Consider the following 17,566-nt stretch of genomic DNA (forward strand, 5'->3'; position numbering starts at 1 on the left):
TATTATAAAACATTTGCAGTGCTACAGTTGGTAGGGAGCCCATAAGTAATGGAAATTAATTGTTCTTTATGACAATTCAAATCCTAAAAGTACAATTGAACTTTTCATATATTACCTTAAAAGACGTCGGCCCATGACGGTGACACACTGAAAGCTCGGAATAGTGGTTTCACACCAAAAACAATTAAATCAAAGTGACACTATCGCAATAATTTGGAATGATGTTTAATCAGTAGCAGATCACATAAAAAATGACTCAAGGATAGTGCTGACAATACCTTGTTAAACATGCCAAATAAAGAAAATCTGTGGCACAAAAGAAGCAATACATCAGGTTGTCATATTGCTTGCAAATAAAATTCAATTATTTGTCATGCAGACCCTACCCTTCCTTCGCTTTGCCAATGCCCATGCTGCTTGGATGCTTATCAACTTGAAAAATTTGCAAGGCATCATAACCTGTAGCATCAATTTTCAGAAATTTGTTTCTGCTGCTGATGCAAGGACTTTAATGTTCCCTATGGTCATGTTAGATAGTTTGACTTTAAAATAAAATATAGATGAATGAGTCAGAGTGGATACAATGAGATCTCTGAAACCCTGTCAATTTTTATTGGTGCGGTGTCATATTCCTTCAGTTCAATAGTGTCGACAAGCATCTCTTGTTGTAGTATAGCAAGAAGGCCCCCAGCAGCACGAACTTGCACATCACTTTCAGTATTCATCATGGAATTCAGCTGCATTGAAGCAAAGATCCCAAAATCTTAAGAAGTAGAACTAATGACAGATAAAAATAACTTTCATCAAAGGACAGATATTAAGCTTTGAGAATAGCATGAGGAAGAACCAGAGGTAAATCCCTGGAAAGAGAGGACTAAATATGATCTTGACCATAACCAATTAATTCATAATTATAAAAGAGATAAAAGGAAACTTATCAAAGATACAACGTTGGTTAAAAAAATATATTGATCAATAAGAAATTATATTTCCCAGGCTGTTCTGCTGAATATTAAACTTATTGCCTATCATTTAATGATGATCCACAAAGTCAAAACGGGTATCATATCAATGAACTCATCATCTGGATTACTCTTACAATTAGGAGTGCTTACAGCATGGATTGGGGAAGCCACAATACAAAATGCATTTTGATACTACTAGTGGAGTTGAAGGAGACTGTTCAAGATATACGATAGCTCCTCTGACGAATTCATAATCTAAAATGACAAAATAAAAGGAAAAGAATTACATTAATTGGGATAAGATAAATGGATCCACAAACTTCAAACTCCCCAAAATCTCAAATTCCCAGGCCTTTCACGTTTAAATTAGATACAAAGATTGTTATTCCTCACATTTTAATGTGGCACTAGGAGACTTGGACAAAGATTATCACTCAACACTCATTTTGTAATATTCCTACTTAGAAATACAGCGATAAACAAAGCAAAGAAGAACATGCACACACAGAAAATTCAAACACAAAAGTGAACATCCAGAATACCACCAAAACTATCACCCAGTTGAGCCATTTTATTAAATACAACAGCAGTACAATGGGGGTTTCCTGGTCACATAATAAGATTATGAATATCTGAAGTATAATTTAGATTTAATAAATACAATTTCGTAAATTCAAGCTCACATACAGGTAAAGGTTTTTTTTCTATTAGTACCTGCAGGAAGGTCTTACTAATATTGAGGTCAAGGAGGATGGTATCTCTACCTCCTTGTCTTAATTCATGGTGTTCTATCATAATGTGTAATAATACTTATCACAATGCATGGGTCTTCATAGACCATAGTATCACTTCATAATATATTCCTGGCATTTTCTAATCCTAAATGTGGTTGTGGAGGGTTTATTGACCTTTTATTATTTTATTTCTCAGAGGTCTAATTACCAAAAGTCATTAAAGAATTTGAAAACTGATGAAAGTAGGGTGTAAAAGTGAATATATATATATATATATATATAAGCTAGGATATGCATAATTATGTTATAAAATATTATTAGAAAACTATATAAAAACTAATGAATTGAACAAGGATAATTCTTCATTCAAATCAATTATTTTCATAGTATGTTGAACACAATGATATAGTATATACAAATACCTTTAAAACTAATAATTTGACAAATAACACCTTTATAATTAACCCATAGGTATACATGCCCTATATAAAACACTACAATAACATTAGTAATGGTTAAGTTGAATGACTTGTAGGTAGGTGTAGGCGGTAGGTAACAGGACGCATCCTCCTTCTTCACCAAGACAACTGATGAAGCAAAAGGGCTGGAGCTACACTTGATGTGCCCAAGTGCGAACAACTCATGGATGGCCCTCTCAATCTCATCCATGTATGCCTTGGGATGTCTATATGGTGTAGTGATCACTGCCTGTACCCCCGGCTCCAACTCAATGGTATGCTCAAAACCCCAATCAGGAGGTTGCCCAAGCGGTATGTCTCCAAACACCACTGGGTACCTGTCTAGAATAGCCTGTATGTCTGGGTGGTTGAGAATTCAACAAGGCAGTGAATATGTTAATTCTCTTTGACTTGATAATTGTTTGTGTTACCTTTTACCTTATTAGATTTGTTCCTTATTATTATAGTGTGAGATACATCAAACAACTACCAAAACAATAAGAACAATGACACATTATATAAGCTGCAAGCTAGTGCCAAAACCCCTCCTCTTGCAGGGAAAACCCTCAAATATCTTCTCTTTTAATAGATCCTTCAATTGACGAATACCATGACCTAGTGACACAGACAAATACCCTCCAAGATCAAGATCAACTCGACCTCCTACTGCAGATCCGAAATTCTGTCTCCAGGCAACTGTTGTTGCCCCTCTTGAAGACTTTGATCTTCTTCGTATGGCCTCTTCTTCCCTTTGCTTGACTTTCCATGAGACTTAGGACTAGAGAGACACCCTAAGTAACCTTCGCTTGACTTCTTTTCTCTCTTTCTTCCAAGATCGAACCAAAGATGACCCTTGTGCAGAAACCCTAGCTTCGACTTGCACGTGGGAGAGAGAACTAGCCCAAGCACTTTGACTTTTTTCGACCTCTTCTTCGTCCTTCTCTTTTGGCCTCTTCTTCGCATAAAATAAGAGATGAGTGAGTGAGTTCAATGGAGGACGAGTTCCTCTTTATATATAGGCCTCTTCAAGGGTAAACGTGGCTCTTACATTATACGCCAACTTGATCTCGAAGGGCATTTCGACAATTTAAAGACAAAAAAAAAAAATTCTTTTCAAGATATAATGTGCCCATAGGGTCTTCAATATATGACAAGGACTCTTAGACCTAGGACAAACCCTAGAAGCACTCAATGGGTGCTTGACCTAAAAGAACTTGAGCATGAAACCCATCCTCCAATAATAATAATTTCTTTTCATTTTATAATTTACAAGAATACATTTCATACTTATGAAGACCGAACCTAGTTACACATTTTTCAACATGGGTGTAGTGGCTTGGGCTGACCTCTAGCCTCAAAAAATCCCAAATCGATGGCTCACTCAATATTGCCATGCCTCAGATCAGCCTCCATCTTGTGGGCCGAAACAGTTTGCGGAGGGTAAGGTGCATACCCCTCAACAAAACCAATTTTCCATTCGGCCCCGTGAACTCCAGCTCCAGCTTCCTACAATCTGTAGTGACTCAGCCAAGTGAATAAAGCCATTGGACACCCATCACTATGTTGTTGTCTGGTACATCTACCACAAAAAACTAGTTTGTCACTGAATAGTTCCCCATGGTGATTATCAAGGCAGGAACATAGCGATTGCACTGCATGGTCCTATTTCCCAGCATAAGAACCGAAAATCCCTCAAACTCCTTGGTTGTGATGCCCATTCTCTGAACCATCTGTGCATCGATGAAGTTGCGGGTAGCCCCACTATCCACCAAACTTGAAACACATTGCCCCTGATCCTCAAAGTCAAAAACTTGGGTACCCCTCGCAAAGATGCAAGGACCCCCTCCTGCTGGTGCGAAAGAAGCCCCCCTGGGTGGTGGTGGTGGTGACGATGGTCCCCTCTCCACATGTGCTGCGTTGTCATCTCCACCCACTTCTAGCTCTAGCTCGTCTTCCATGTCACTATCGAAAAAGACCTCAATGTAATGGGCCTTGCCTGTTGTACATCTATGGCCTGGTGCCCATGGTTCCTGACAGGTGAAACATAATTTCCTCCTCCGGAGGTCCCTCCTGGTCTCCTCATCCAGCTGCCCAAGCCCCCTGGTCGGCTCTCGGTGGTGGAGCCCTCATGTCTCTTCCCCTCCGTTGGAATCCCTGTCTAGGTGGAAACAGTGCTCTAGCCTTAGGTAGGGCATCCTGCAAATCTCGGGCCCTCCCCACTGCGTCCTACAAGGTAGTGGGCCTATTGGACCTCACCAGTTCCTTCAGTGGCTCTGCTAGCCCCTCTATAAACATGATGACCCTCCTAGCCTCTGACAGATCAGGCACTAATACTGACAACCTCAAAAACTCCGAAATGTAGGTCTTAGCACTTCCCGTTTGTTTGAGCTTTGTCATCTCCCCAAAATACTCCTTTGAGTCTCTCCTCTCGAAATGCTCCAGCACCCTCTAGTGAACTCCTCATAGGTTGCCATTCTGGCATGCCCCATCGTGGTTAACCCATGGAACCACCAGTCATGGGCTTCTCCCTCCAAATTTAAAGTGGCAATTTTAATTGTCTCTCCTTTCGTCATCTGATTGAGCTGGAAATAGACATCCAGCTTCTCCACCCACGCTCTTGCTGAACTCTTAGAAGTGTTGAGATTCCTAAGTATTACCCATTAGAAATTTAATCTGTATTCTTCTGGTTTATTTCTCCTACTTGTTAATTACAAATAAGAAATTTAAACATATAAAGTTATAAACATCGAAATAAACACAATATAGTCTCAACCATCTACAGATCAACAACTAAAAGAAAACAAACACACAAGTGACACCGTTATTTTTGGACAACTCATTCCCGTAAAAACCCAATGCAGGAAAACCGGTGCAACAATTCTAAAGGTTTATTATTATGCAGTGTATCCTTGAGTAAAACTGGGTGCCAAACTGGCTCACTTAACAGAGAAAAACAACCAGTAGTAATACCTCTCTATTCGGAAACGGGTATTCAGAAAACATGTCCCACGAAACCCTCTCCAGCAACTTTGAAGCAATGCGTCAACCTTTTGCTGCTCTGCGTCAGCCTCAGAACCCTCTGTGTCAGCCCTTTGAGGCACTGCGCAACCTTTGGGACCCTCTGCGTCACTCATGCTGCCCTCTGCATGGATGACGCAGGCCCTCTAGCCTCTGCGTTGTCTCTGTTGGGCTCTACATCTCCTACTTTGGCTTCTGTGTCTACCTCCCTGCCTCTACGCTGCTCTCTCAGCACTATCTCTGCCTCTCTGTCCAGTACTCACTACCCCTCGCTGCCGATCACTAATTCGACTTTACTTAGCAAACTCGGCTCTAGTAAATCGAATGACTGATCACTTTGGTGTATCCTCCAACTGACCCTAAAGCCTCTTATACTTTTCATGTTGGTCCTTCAACAGCCGAGATTACATCTCTAATCAACAACTAAGATGAGATTTACCTTGATCCATGACTTTTGGAACCTTCTAACCCAGTTTTATATTAATACCCATTAATATTTTATTTTACCTAAGTTTAGACTTAGGAACTCCATTAAAAATAATAATTATTTTAATATCTCCCAAACCGGTTAGAATCTCCCCAAACCATTTATGGGTCTTGGAGATCTCATGTGCTATAGCCTCTCCATCAATTTTCATGGCTAGAGCACATCCGATGCTACCCCAAATCAACACTTCCTCCTAGCGAGGATTGTGCTCTAGTAATACTCCACCCTGAGCATCACTCTGATTATCTGGCACCGGTACCTGTGCTAATGCTAGGCCTCCCTGCCCAACATCCTCTGCATTGCTGCATCCTTTATTGCTGCCCATAGCCCTGCCATTTCCACTGTTGCATCCGTACGACAGCTCCCTCTGCATCCGTGCTGTTGTTGGTCCTTTGTAACAACACTGCATTTGCACTGCAACCCCCTCTGCTACTGCTAATTGCTACTGCACTGTAACTCAGTTACTGAGAAGTAACTCATCCACCCAACTACTGACATCCTTGTCAGGCTAGAAACACTCTCGACGCTGAAGCTCCCTCTGTCGCTACCAAGTGCTCCCTCTACTGCCTTTGCCCTGCTGCAACAACTCCCTGCATCTTGCACCGCTGCAAACCTCTTTGTTCCATCCTGCACTGTTGCAACACTCTCCGTGCCTCTCGCACTGCTGCAGCCTGCTAGCCTAGCGTTGCCCGGGGACTCCTGGACTGTAGCACTCTCTTTCACTTCATCCGCATCCACCAGTCCTGCTACTCTCTCTTTGGGGCTCCCGTAGAAAGGTATAATCCAAAAAGTTGGGTACCTCAAGGATCCTGCGCCTCATCGCCTGTAGTCCTCCTAACTACAACTCAATGTCTCCCCACTTCTTCTCTAAAGGTACATGAGCACTCATGGCACAATCGTCATCCTCCTCAACCTCCTTTTCCGCCTTCGCTGGCTCTGCCTTAGAGTCAGACACCTCTCCCTTATTCTTCTTCCTCAGACACTGGTTCGCATAATGAGCCAGTTCCCCACAGTTGAAGCACTTGACCTTGGAGAGGTCCTTTTTCTTCCTCTTCTCCTGCTTTCTCGCAGATGCTAGAGTCACATCCTCTTCGTCTTCCTTCTTGATCCAGACTCCTTTACTGCTACTTCTCGTCTGATCTCTTCTTGGCGAAGAGCTGCCCACAATTCTTCCCAATCTGGAATATTCGCCCTGCCCAGTATGCTCTAGAAAAATGTCTCCCACTCTTCAGAGACTACATTTAGTGCGGTCCTCACCAACATCTCCTCATCCAGCGTGGCGCCTATGGAAGTCAGTTTGTCCTGCATCTCCTTCAATCTACAGAGGAAGTGTTCTATCTGCTCCCCCTTCTGCATCTGGTATGACCGCAGCTGATGCTCAAGTAACATCTTCCTCTGCACGGAAGTATGCTGATACAATTTCTTCAAGGCATCCCTCACTTCATTTGATGTTTCCTTCTCAGCAATATGTTGGACCACATGATCCTTGACCCCATCAAGGATGATGCATTTCACCTTGGCCATTGCCTCCTCGTACTTCTCATTTTCAGCCGGGTCAACTGGGATCGCCACTGTTCTCAAGGCGAAGGCCTTGATGTGATGTCTATCTAGAATGAACAGGATACTGCCTTCGAGACCATAAAGTTGGACGCCCCGTCCAACCTGTCTTGATCCCTCAGCCCATTCATGGCCATCTCTCTGCTCTTTCTGTCGACTCCTCCGAGTCTCTCTACTTCCCTCAGGTAGTTCTCTCTTCAACTCCTGCTGAGTCTCTCTACTTCCTGCTTGGAAGTTATCTGCTAGACTCCCTCTGAGTCTCGATTTCCCTTCTGGAAATCCTTCTTCCAATCGACAAGTAGCACCTCTCTGATCTCTTTGCACCTGCAACACTGATCTAGATTAATTGGCTAGAAATCTGCCTCGATAGCAACTCCCTCTACCTTGGTTTTGCCCTGTTAGGTATTGTTCTGCCCACAATACCCCACCAGCTTCACTCCTGCAAACTGCCCACAGCTTCCTATGCCCCAGCAATTGAAGGACTGAGCCTCTAGGCTCTGCGCAATCCCGGCACTGGAAAAAATGCTCCCTCAGCCAACTGCATCAACCCTCCTGGTCTCTGCGTGAGCCTTTTTCTGCCCTCCTTAGCCTCTGCGTTGGCCTTTCTCTGGCCTGGACTGATGACGCAGTCCCTATGCGTCAACCCTTCGTTTGTCGCTTTCTGCAAGGATCAGCTTCTGTCACTCGGGACAACTGATTCTGCTGCAAATGCTCTGCTTCAGCTGATGCCTTCTGTTGATTTGGGGTAGCATCGGATGTGCTCTAGCCATGAAAATTGGTGGAGAGGCTAAAGCACATGAGATCTCCAAGACCCAGAAATGGTTTGGGCAGATTCTAACCGATTTGAGAGATATTAAAATAATTAATATTTTTAATGGAGTTCCTAAGTCTAAACTTAGGAAAAATAAAAAATTAATGGGTATCAATATAAAACTGGGTTAGAAGGTTCCAAAAGTCATGGATCAAGCCAAATCTAATCTCAGCCATTGATTAGAGATTTAATCTCGGTCGTTGAAGGACTAATGAAAAAGTATAAGAAGAGGCTTGAGGGTCAGTTGGAGTACACACCAGAGTGATCAATCATACATTTTACTAGAGCGGGATTGCTAAGCAAAGTTGAATCAGTGATTATTAGTGAGGAGCAGTGAGTACGAAGCAGAGACAATACTGAGAGACCAGTGCAAAAGCAGAGAGAGAGAGAGTAACAGTCATTCCAGGATACGCAGAGCCCAGCAAAGAGAACGCAAAGGCCAAAGGGACTGCGTCATCCACGCAGACGCTGCTGGAGTGACACACAGTGTCCCAGAGGTTGCGCAGTGCCTCAGAGGGCTGAGGCAGAGGGTCCTGGGGTTGATGCAGGTCAGCAGAAGGCTAATGTAGAGGCCAGAAGGGCCAGCACTGAGCTTCAGTTATGCCGGAGAGGGTTTTGTGGGACAGGTTTTTCAGAATACCTGTTTCCAGATATAGAGGTATTGTTGCTGTGTATTTTTCTCTGTTGAGTGAGCTAGATTAGGCACCCATTTGTACTCAGATAGACTGCATAATAATATAACCCTTTGAATAGCTGCACCGGTTTTCCCGCATTGGGTTTTTCCGGGGATATTTGTCCAAAAATAACAGTGTCACTTGTGTGCTTGTTTTCTTTCAGTTGATGATCTGTAGATGTTGTAATTGTATTGTGTTTATTTCGATATTTAAATGTATTAAATAACTTGTTCAAATCTAAACAAGTAGAAGAAATAAACCAACAGAATACAGATTAATTTTCTAAGGGATAGACTTAGAAAATTCAACATGGTATCAGAGCGTGGTTGCAAATCACAGGAAAACTGAAGGCATCAGCTTAGCAGAGCATTTACAGCTGATTCAGTTGTGTCGAGTGACAGAGCTGATCCTTGCAGAAAGCGACAGAGGAAGGAGTGACACAAAGAGACTGCGTCATCAGTCTAGGCCAGAGGGAGGCAGCGCAGAGGCTAGGGAGGGCAGAAACAGGCTCACGCAGAGCCACACAAAGGCCATGTGGGCTGATGTAGTTGGTTGAGGGAGTTGTTTTTCCAGTGTTGGGATTGCGCAGAGCCAAGAGGCTTAATCCTTCAATTGCTGGGCACAGGAGGTTGTGGGTAGTTTGCGGAGTGAAGCTGGTGGGGTACTGTGGTTAGAACAGTACCTAACAGGGAAAGACCAAGGTAGAGGGAGTTGCTGCTGAGGCAGATTTCTAGCCAAGGAATCCGGATCAGTGTTGCAGTTGCACAGATGATCAGAGAGGGGTAACTTGTTGGTTGGCATAAGGATTTCTAGGAGGGAAATCGGGACTTAGAGGGAGTCCAGAAGAGAACTTCCAGACAGGAAGTAGAGAGACTCAGCAGGAGTCAAACGAGAACTTTCAGGCGGGAAGTAGAGAGACTCAGAGGAGTCAACAGAGAAGAGTAGCGAGATGGCCGTGAATGGGCTGAGAGATCAGGACAGGCTGGACAAAGCGTCCAACTTTGTGGTCTAGAAGGCCAGGATCTTGTCCATTCTAGACAAACATCATATCAAGGGCTTTGATGTCTATCCAGTTGAACCAGTAGCTAATGAAAGGTACGAGGAGGCAATGGCAAAGGCAAAGTGCATCATCCTTGATGGGGTCAAGGATCATGTGGTACCACATATTGCCAAGAAGGAAATGGCAAAGGAGATGTGGGACACTTTGAAGACATTGTACCAGCATAATTCCGTGCAGAGGAAGATGCTCCTAGAGAATCAGCTAAGGTCATACCAGATGCAGAAGGGAGAGCAAATAAATGTCTTCCTCTTTCGGTTGAAGGAGATCTGTGACTAGCTAACTTCCATAGGGACCATGCCAGATCAGGAGTTGATGGTAAGGACCGCACTGAACGTAGTCTCCGAGGATTGGGAGACATTTGTCCAGTGCATACTGCGTAGGACAAGTCTTCAGGATTGGGAAGAACTGTGGGCAGCTCTTCGTCAAGAAGAGATCAAACGACTGACCAAGGCGGGAGGTAGCGGCAAAGGAGTCAGGATCAAGAAGGAAGAGGAAGAGGATGTGGCTCTAGCATCTGCGGGAAAGTAGGAGAAGAGTAAGAAGAAGGACGTCTCCAAGGTCAAGTGCTTCCATTGTGGGGAACCGGGTCACTATGCAAACCAGTGTCCGAGGAAGAAGAGTAAGGGAGAGGCTTCTGACTTGAAGGCAGCGCTAGCAAAGGGCGGAGAAAGAAGTCGAGAAGGATGATGATTGTGCCATGAGTGCTCATGTGCCACTTGAGAAGAAGGGAGACATCGAGCTGTAGTCAGGTGGACTATAGGAGATGAGGGGCAGGATCGTTGAGGTACCCAACCTATTGGATTATACCTTGCTACGGGAGCCCTGAAGAGGAGTAGCACGACTAGCAGATGTCGGTAGAGACGGATGCGGATGAAGCGGCAGATAGTGCTACAGTGCAGGAGTCCCCGGACAACGTGAAGCTAGCAGGCTGCAATAGTACGAGAGGCACGGGAGTGTTGCACCAATGCAGGATGTCACAGAGAGGTGTGCAATGGTGTGAGATGCAAGGAGTTGTTGCAGCAGCGCAACAGTTAGTAGAGGGAGCACTTGTTAGCAGCAGAGGGAGCTTCAAAATCGAGAGTGTTTCTAGCCTGACAGGGATGTCAGAAGTTGGGTGGATCAGTTACTTACTTCTTAGTAACTAAGTTGCAGTGCAATAGCAGTATGCAGTAACACGATGTAGCATGATGAGAGGGGGTTGCAGTGCAGTTGCAGTGTTGGGAGAACGAACCAACAACAACACGGAAGCAGAGGGAGTTTTTGTACAGATGCAACAGTGGCAGGGCCATGGGCAGCAGTACAGGATGCAGCAGTGCAGAGGATGTTGAGCAGGGAGGCCTAGCATCAACACAGGTATCAATGCCATATAATCAGAGTAATGCTCAGTGAGGAGTATTACTAGAGCACAGTCCTTGCTAAGAGGGAGTCTTGATTTGGGGTAGCATCGGATGTGCTCTAGCCATGAAAATTGGTGGAGAGGCTAAAGCACATGAGATCTCAAAGACCCAGAAATGGTTTGGGCAGATTCTAAAGAGTTTGGGAGATATTAAAATAATTAATATTTTTAATGGAGTTCCTAAGTCTAAACTTAGGAAAATTAAAATATTAATGGGTATTAATATAAAACTAGGTTAGAAGGTTCCAAAAGTCATGGATCAAGCCAAATCTAATATTAACCGTTGATTAGAGATTTAATCTCGAATGTTGATGGACCAACAAGAAAAGTATAAGAGGAGGCTTGAGGGTTAGTTGGAGAACACACCAAAGTGATCAGTGATTCACTTTGCTAGAGCGGGGTTGCTAAGCAAAGTTGAATCAGTGATCAGCAGCGAGGGGCAGTGAGTACGAGGCTGAGACAATACTGAGAGACCAGTGTAGAAGCAAAGAGAGCGAGAGCAACAGCCAGTCCAAGCTACGCAGAGCCCAGCAGAGACAGTGTAGAGGTCAGAGGGATTGCGTTATTCACGCAAAGGCTGCTGGAGTGACACAGAGGGTCCCAGAGGCTACGTAGTGCCTCAGAGGGCTGACGCAGAGGGTCTTGGGGTTGATGCAAGTCAGCAGAAGGTTGACGCAGGGTAGCAGAAGGCTGACGCAGAGGCCAGAAGGGCTAGCGTTGAGCTTCAGTTGTGTCAGAAAGGGTTTCATGGGACAAGTTTTCTGAATACCTGTTTCTGGATATAGAGGTATTGTTGTCGTGTATTTTTCTCTATCGGTTGAGCCGGATTAGGCATCCAGTTGTACTCAGATAGACTGCATAATAATATAACCCTCTGAATAGCTGCACCGGTTTTCCTGCATTGGGTTTTTCCGAGGACATTTGTCCAAAAATAACGGTGTAACTTGTGTGCTTGTTTTCTTTCAGTTGATGATCTATAGATGTTGTGATTGTATTGTGTTTATTTCAGTATTTAAATGCATTAAATAACTTGTTCGAATCTAAACAAGTAGAAGAAATAAACCAGCAAAATACAAACTAACAGATAGACTTAAAAAATTCAACACCTTCAGCTCTCGTGTGATCTACAACCACGCTCCGATACCATGTTGAAACTTCTAAGTATTACCCGTTAGAAATTTAATCTGTATTCTTCTGGTTTATTTCTCATACTTGTTAATTACAAACAAGTTATTTAAACATATAAACATCGAAATAAACACAATACAATCTCAACCATCTACAGATCAACAACTGAAAGAAAACAAACACACAAGTGACACCGTTATTTTTGGACAACTCATCCCCGTAAAAACCCAATGCGGGAAAACCGGTGCAACAATTATGAGGGTTATATTATTATGCTGTATATCCTTGAGTACAACTAGGTACCAAACTGGCTCACTCGACAGAGAAAAACAACCGTCAGTAATACCTCTCTATTCGGAAACAGGTATTCAAAAAACCTGTCCCACGAAACCCTCTCCAGCAACTTTGAAGCACTGCGTCAGCCTTTTGCTGCTTTGCGTTAGCCTCAGAACCCTCTATGTCAGCCCTCTGAGACATTTCGCAACGTCTGGGACCCTCTGCGTCACTCCTGCTGCCCTCTGTGTGGATGACGCAGGCCCTCTGGCCTCTGCGCTGTCTCTGCTAGGCTCTACATGGCCTTCTCTGTCTTCTGCATCTACCTCTCTGCCTCTACGCTGGTCTCTCGGCACTATCTTTGCCTCTCTGTCCAGTACTCACTGCCCCTCGCTGTTGATCACTGATTCGACTTTACATAGCAAACTCTGCTCTAGTAAATCGAATGACTGATCACTCTGGTGTATCCTCCAACTGACCCTCAAGCCTCCTCTTATATTTTTCCTGTTGGTCCTTCAACGACCGAGATTACATCTCTAATCAACGACTAAGATTATATTTGGCTTGATCCATGACTTTTGGAACCTTCTAACCCAGTTTTATATTAATACCCATTAATATTTTATTTTTCCTAAGTTTAGACTTAGGAACTCCATTAAAAATAATAATTATTTTAATATCTCCCAAACCGGTTAGAATCTGCCCAAACCATGGGTCTTAGAGGTCTCATGTGCTTTAGTCTCTCCACCAATTTTCATGGCTAGAGCACATCCGATGCTACCCCAAATCAACAAGAAGCCTCATCGAAAGTTGGGAGGAATAATCTCCCCATGGTGCGTTGTACATCGGTGCCATGAGTGTAGCTTCCTCCACCTTGTCCTTTCCCCTTGTTATTACCTCTCAGCTGACAAAAGTCCCTGAAGGTAATGGCCTTTCTAAATTCAAGCCCATATGACAGATACTCTATAAAGTAGTCCCCAATGGGCATCTCCTCTTGTCCTTGCGGCCCTCCAACACCGGATGCTATAAATGTAGGAATGGTGGACCTGGGTGGTGTGTTGGGAATGAGGGGTGCATTGGGGCCATGACCCCCTTGGTGATGAGAGGTATTGGATCCCTCGCCTATCTAGAATTCCCCTTGAATCCCTTTTCCCTTGTTGTTGTTGCAGTTTTGTTGTCTCAGCGCCCATTACCCCTAGACAAATCTTGTACAGCCTTGAGAAGAGATTGGGCAAACTCCTCCTCTTTGCTCCCCTTGTCTCCCACGTTATCCCCCATGTTTGGCCTTTCGACCTCTGGTTCAGTGACCTCTGGATCTAGGGTGATTTGTAGCTACCTCTCTCTGCTTTTGTACCTCTGTCTCCTGTAGGTTACATTTTGTTGGTCCTCTGGTGTCATAGACTGATGTTGTTCCCCACAGGCTGAGCCAAGACTATGAGCTCTGATACCACTATAATATCCCTAAGGAAATTTTACAGTAAATAATCAAAGCATGCATAGACATACACAAAAAATTACTCAAACATCAAAACACCAATTTAGAGCCAAAACTACATTGTTGAGCCATTTTATCGATTAATCATGAAGCACAATAAGTGCTTGGAAAGTATGCACCTGGGCTTGCCCAAGGCAAGCTAGCTAAGCCCAAGTGATGAATATGAGATCTCCTCCAAGCGTGCTAGCTGGTTCTCCTTGGCTTTGCGCTGAAATGCCCGGAAAATGAGTTGTTGGTTGTGTAGAATGGCTGCTAGAGCCTCCTCTAGTGCTCATAAAATTCCGGGAAATTAACTCCAAGCTCTTCATCAAATATGCAGAATAAGTTAATAACCGATGAAGGAATTGGTCGATGGTTGAACATGGAATTTCGGCCCTATTTTCCCTCAATGGCTCTATTGCTGAGTAATTCAACCCACCTATCAATCCTGCTTCAAAAGGCCCCCAGAATAACTGAAATCTCCAAAAAAACACTTCCCTGGACTCCTCCTCAAGTCTCAGCCGCAAAATCAATTCACTCTTCAACCTCCAAGCGTGTCTCCTCCAAGAACTGCACAATCCATGCGCTGCTGCTGCTGAACCTCTCCACAAACTTGCACTCCCTGCTGCTTGCTCGAACTGTAATGGATGGGACTCCCTCCTTGGGCTGGCACTCGAAGTCCACCAAAGCAAGAGTTGAGATTTCCGCTCCCAAACACTCGTGTGCTAAACAACACTTGCAAACTTGGCTTCAACTCAAGCATGCTATGTCAAAGACAATTTTCTCAAAAATGAATGATTGACCAAAATGGGTGCCTCTTGCTCTTTTTGTCAAAGAGCCTCCAAAATGCCCATGTGGGCCCAGCTCAACTTTCCCCCACCAACTTCGCTCCAATGAGAGTGTCCTTCCCATGTGGGCCGCAATTCTCTATGAGTGGCCCCCACGTACCACTAGTGGCTCGATTTTCTCCTCCATCCTCTAATGTTGAGCTCACATTTGATAAAAATACATGCGGGGCCTATAAACCCACACTTCCTAAGTGCTAGTGCGAATTAATTCAAAACTGGCCAAAAATTGATATTTCCCTTAGCAATGTTGTTAAGTGGGAATATCACAGCTAAAGGTTTATCTTACATTTCTAGCAGTGACATTGCTCTCTAAATTGCTAATAATTGTTTATCTTTCATTTGGAGATTCTCTTGGTGAATTTTTCTACTAACCTTGGATAACCCTAGGAGTATTCACCATTTAATTTTCACATTTGTGCTTATTTTGTTGTCATATATATCTGGAACTGGATTTTAACACTTATCGGGCATGTTGTTTTGTTGTGTATCTTTAGCCCTAGTCAAATTATTCAAGACGTCTTGCTCACAAGTGGATAATCTCTCTATTGGACAGTTTACTCTTCGCTTTAGATTTGAAATTTCTCCGTCATTTTATCATAAAAACAGATATGAATGTAGTGGACAGCCTTAAGCTCATCCTTGCTCATATATATCTGGAACTTGATTTTAACACTTATGGGGCTGGTCATTTTGTTGTGCATCTTTAGACTTACTCAAATTGTCCAAGGCGTCTTGGTCACAAGTGGATAATCTCTCTATTGGACAGTTTACTCTTCATTTTAGATTTGAAATTTCTGCAACATTTTATCATAAAAACAAATATGAAAGTGGTGGACAGGCTTAAGCCCTCCCTTGTTCTAGTATATAATTGATGGGTGCTCAAGGAACACATTGCACTATAAGTAGCTTGAATGGGGTTTATGTTCAATTGGCCTCTTTATAGTTTCATTTGTTGAGAGATAATGATTTATTTGCAAATCTGATGTTTTCTTTGTGGTTTATCTTTCACACCGAACTTGGAAAACACATCCACTAGCTCCTAACCCTCTAACTTAAGTGGATAATTGGTGCTTATGCTATTGTTCCTAACTTGTTATCTTTGAACCATTTAATTATTTAGTGGAACAATTGCGCTCTATATTGTTATACATATTGTGAATTCATTAAAGTAAATTGTAAACGTGCATAGTTACAATTCACTAAAGAGGTTTACTTAAAATCTATCATTGGTAAATAAGGATGACCCCTTTGTCCTTTATGAGCTTGCCTAAAGTGAAAGGGATATTGTATTGAGGCGATAGTGGTGCACTTCCCATCTTGTTGCTCCAAGTTAACACCTGTGGTCAGACTTTCCAGTAAGGTGCTATCACAGGCAGTAACAAAATCCAAATCTGTCACTAAATCAAACATGAAAACTCAGAAAAATCCAATTACTAAAAATAGTAGTGTACTGTTATAGCATGCATGTTATATGCAAACTACCAGTAAACCCCCTCATACACACATGAAACTTGAATGCATCTTGAACCACCTCTGAATCATCATATATTGCATGCAAAATGGGACAGGCATCCAGCTAAAACCAGTAAATCTTTAAGATCAACATGCATGCAAGGACACTAGATACTCAAGTGGAACTGTTGGATAGCCAAATGAATTTTCCACAAAATCCCCTCTGCTGCAAACTGCTATATATAAAAGTAAATCTCAAAGTTGGCACCGAAATCACAAAAGAAGCAATTTCTGTTGCTAACAGTCCAGAAGGAGAGTTTCTATGCAGATGGTATGAGTTGATATGCCATGCAGCCTTATGTTTAGTAAAATACATTAGCATACTAACTATAAATATATGCTGCATGCATTAGTCAAGTGATTTCACAAATCAACAAAGGGTTATAACAGTAACCTCAGTTAGATACAAGTTGGTTGAAAATGTCTCTCATGTACAAATGCACCTTTCTTCTGAGAATGGGGTACTTGAAAATGAATGGCAATCTATGTCACATGGTTCGTCAAAATTTAATCTTGAGGTTCGAATTTTGGTGAACCTTAAAAAAAATTGAGGTTCGGCGAACCTCATGAAACCTCATAGCCATTAACCAAGTCCATTGATCAAAACTCATAATTTCATGTCACAACTCAAGCTTGTAATTTATCCTTGCAGTTTCCATGTCCATGATAGCATTTTTGATGTTTATTGATGTTGATTTCTGTTGATTTTGGGTAGCATCGGATGTGCTCTAGCCATGAAATATGGTGGAGAGGCTAAGGCACATGAGATCTCCAAGACCCGGAAATCGTTTGGAGAAATTCCACCCAGACGAAGAGATATTAAAATAATTAATATTTTTAATGAGTTTCTAAGTCTAAACTTAGGAAAATTAAAATATTAATGTGTATTAATATAATATGGGTGAGAAAGTTCTAAATGATGAGGATCAAGCCAGTTCTAATCCTAGCCGTTGATTAGGGACTTAATCTCAATCGTTGAATCATCGACAGGAAAAGTATAAGACGAAGCTTGAGGGTCAGTTGGAGATACACCAAGAGAGATCAAGAATTCAATTTTCTAGGGCGAGGTTTGCTGAGGAAATCGAGTTAGCGATCAGAGTTGCAGTGAAGGGCAGTTCAGCAAAGGATTTTCATCCAAGGCTGAAGAATACATAGTAGAGAGGCAGTGAAG

At 42.9% G+C, this 17,566-nt stretch overlaps 1 protein-coding gene across 4 annotated transcripts in view; it reads right to left on the minus strand.

The window, feature by feature from the left end:
* The window catches only part of MSH5 (MUTS-homolog 5), a 490,172-nt gene that overhangs the window by 305,253 nt on the left and 167,353 nt on the right, over positions 1 to 17,566 (minus strand). For all 4 annotated transcript variants that reach the window (XM_089456522.1, XM_089456523.1, XM_089456524.1 and 1 more), the window contains exons 7-10: positions 583 to 737; positions 387 to 488; positions 279 to 306; positions 116 to 147 (exon numbers count right to left, since the gene is read on the minus strand). In XM_089456522.1, the coding sequence (XP_089312648.1) occupies positions 116 to 147; positions 279 to 306; positions 387 to 488; positions 583 to 737 (317 nt within the window). The remainder of the gene's footprint in view (positions 1 to 115; positions 148 to 278; positions 307 to 386; positions 489 to 582; positions 738 to 17,566) is intronic.

Source organism: Pinus tabuliformis, chromosome 7 (assembly GCF_031772625.1).
Source record: "Pinus tabuliformis cultivar Carrire ecotype Pingquan chromosome 7, CPIR1, whole genome shotgun sequence".
Classification (NCBI taxonomy): Eukaryota; Viridiplantae; Streptophyta; class Pinopsida; order Pinales; family Pinaceae; genus Pinus; species Pinus tabuliformis.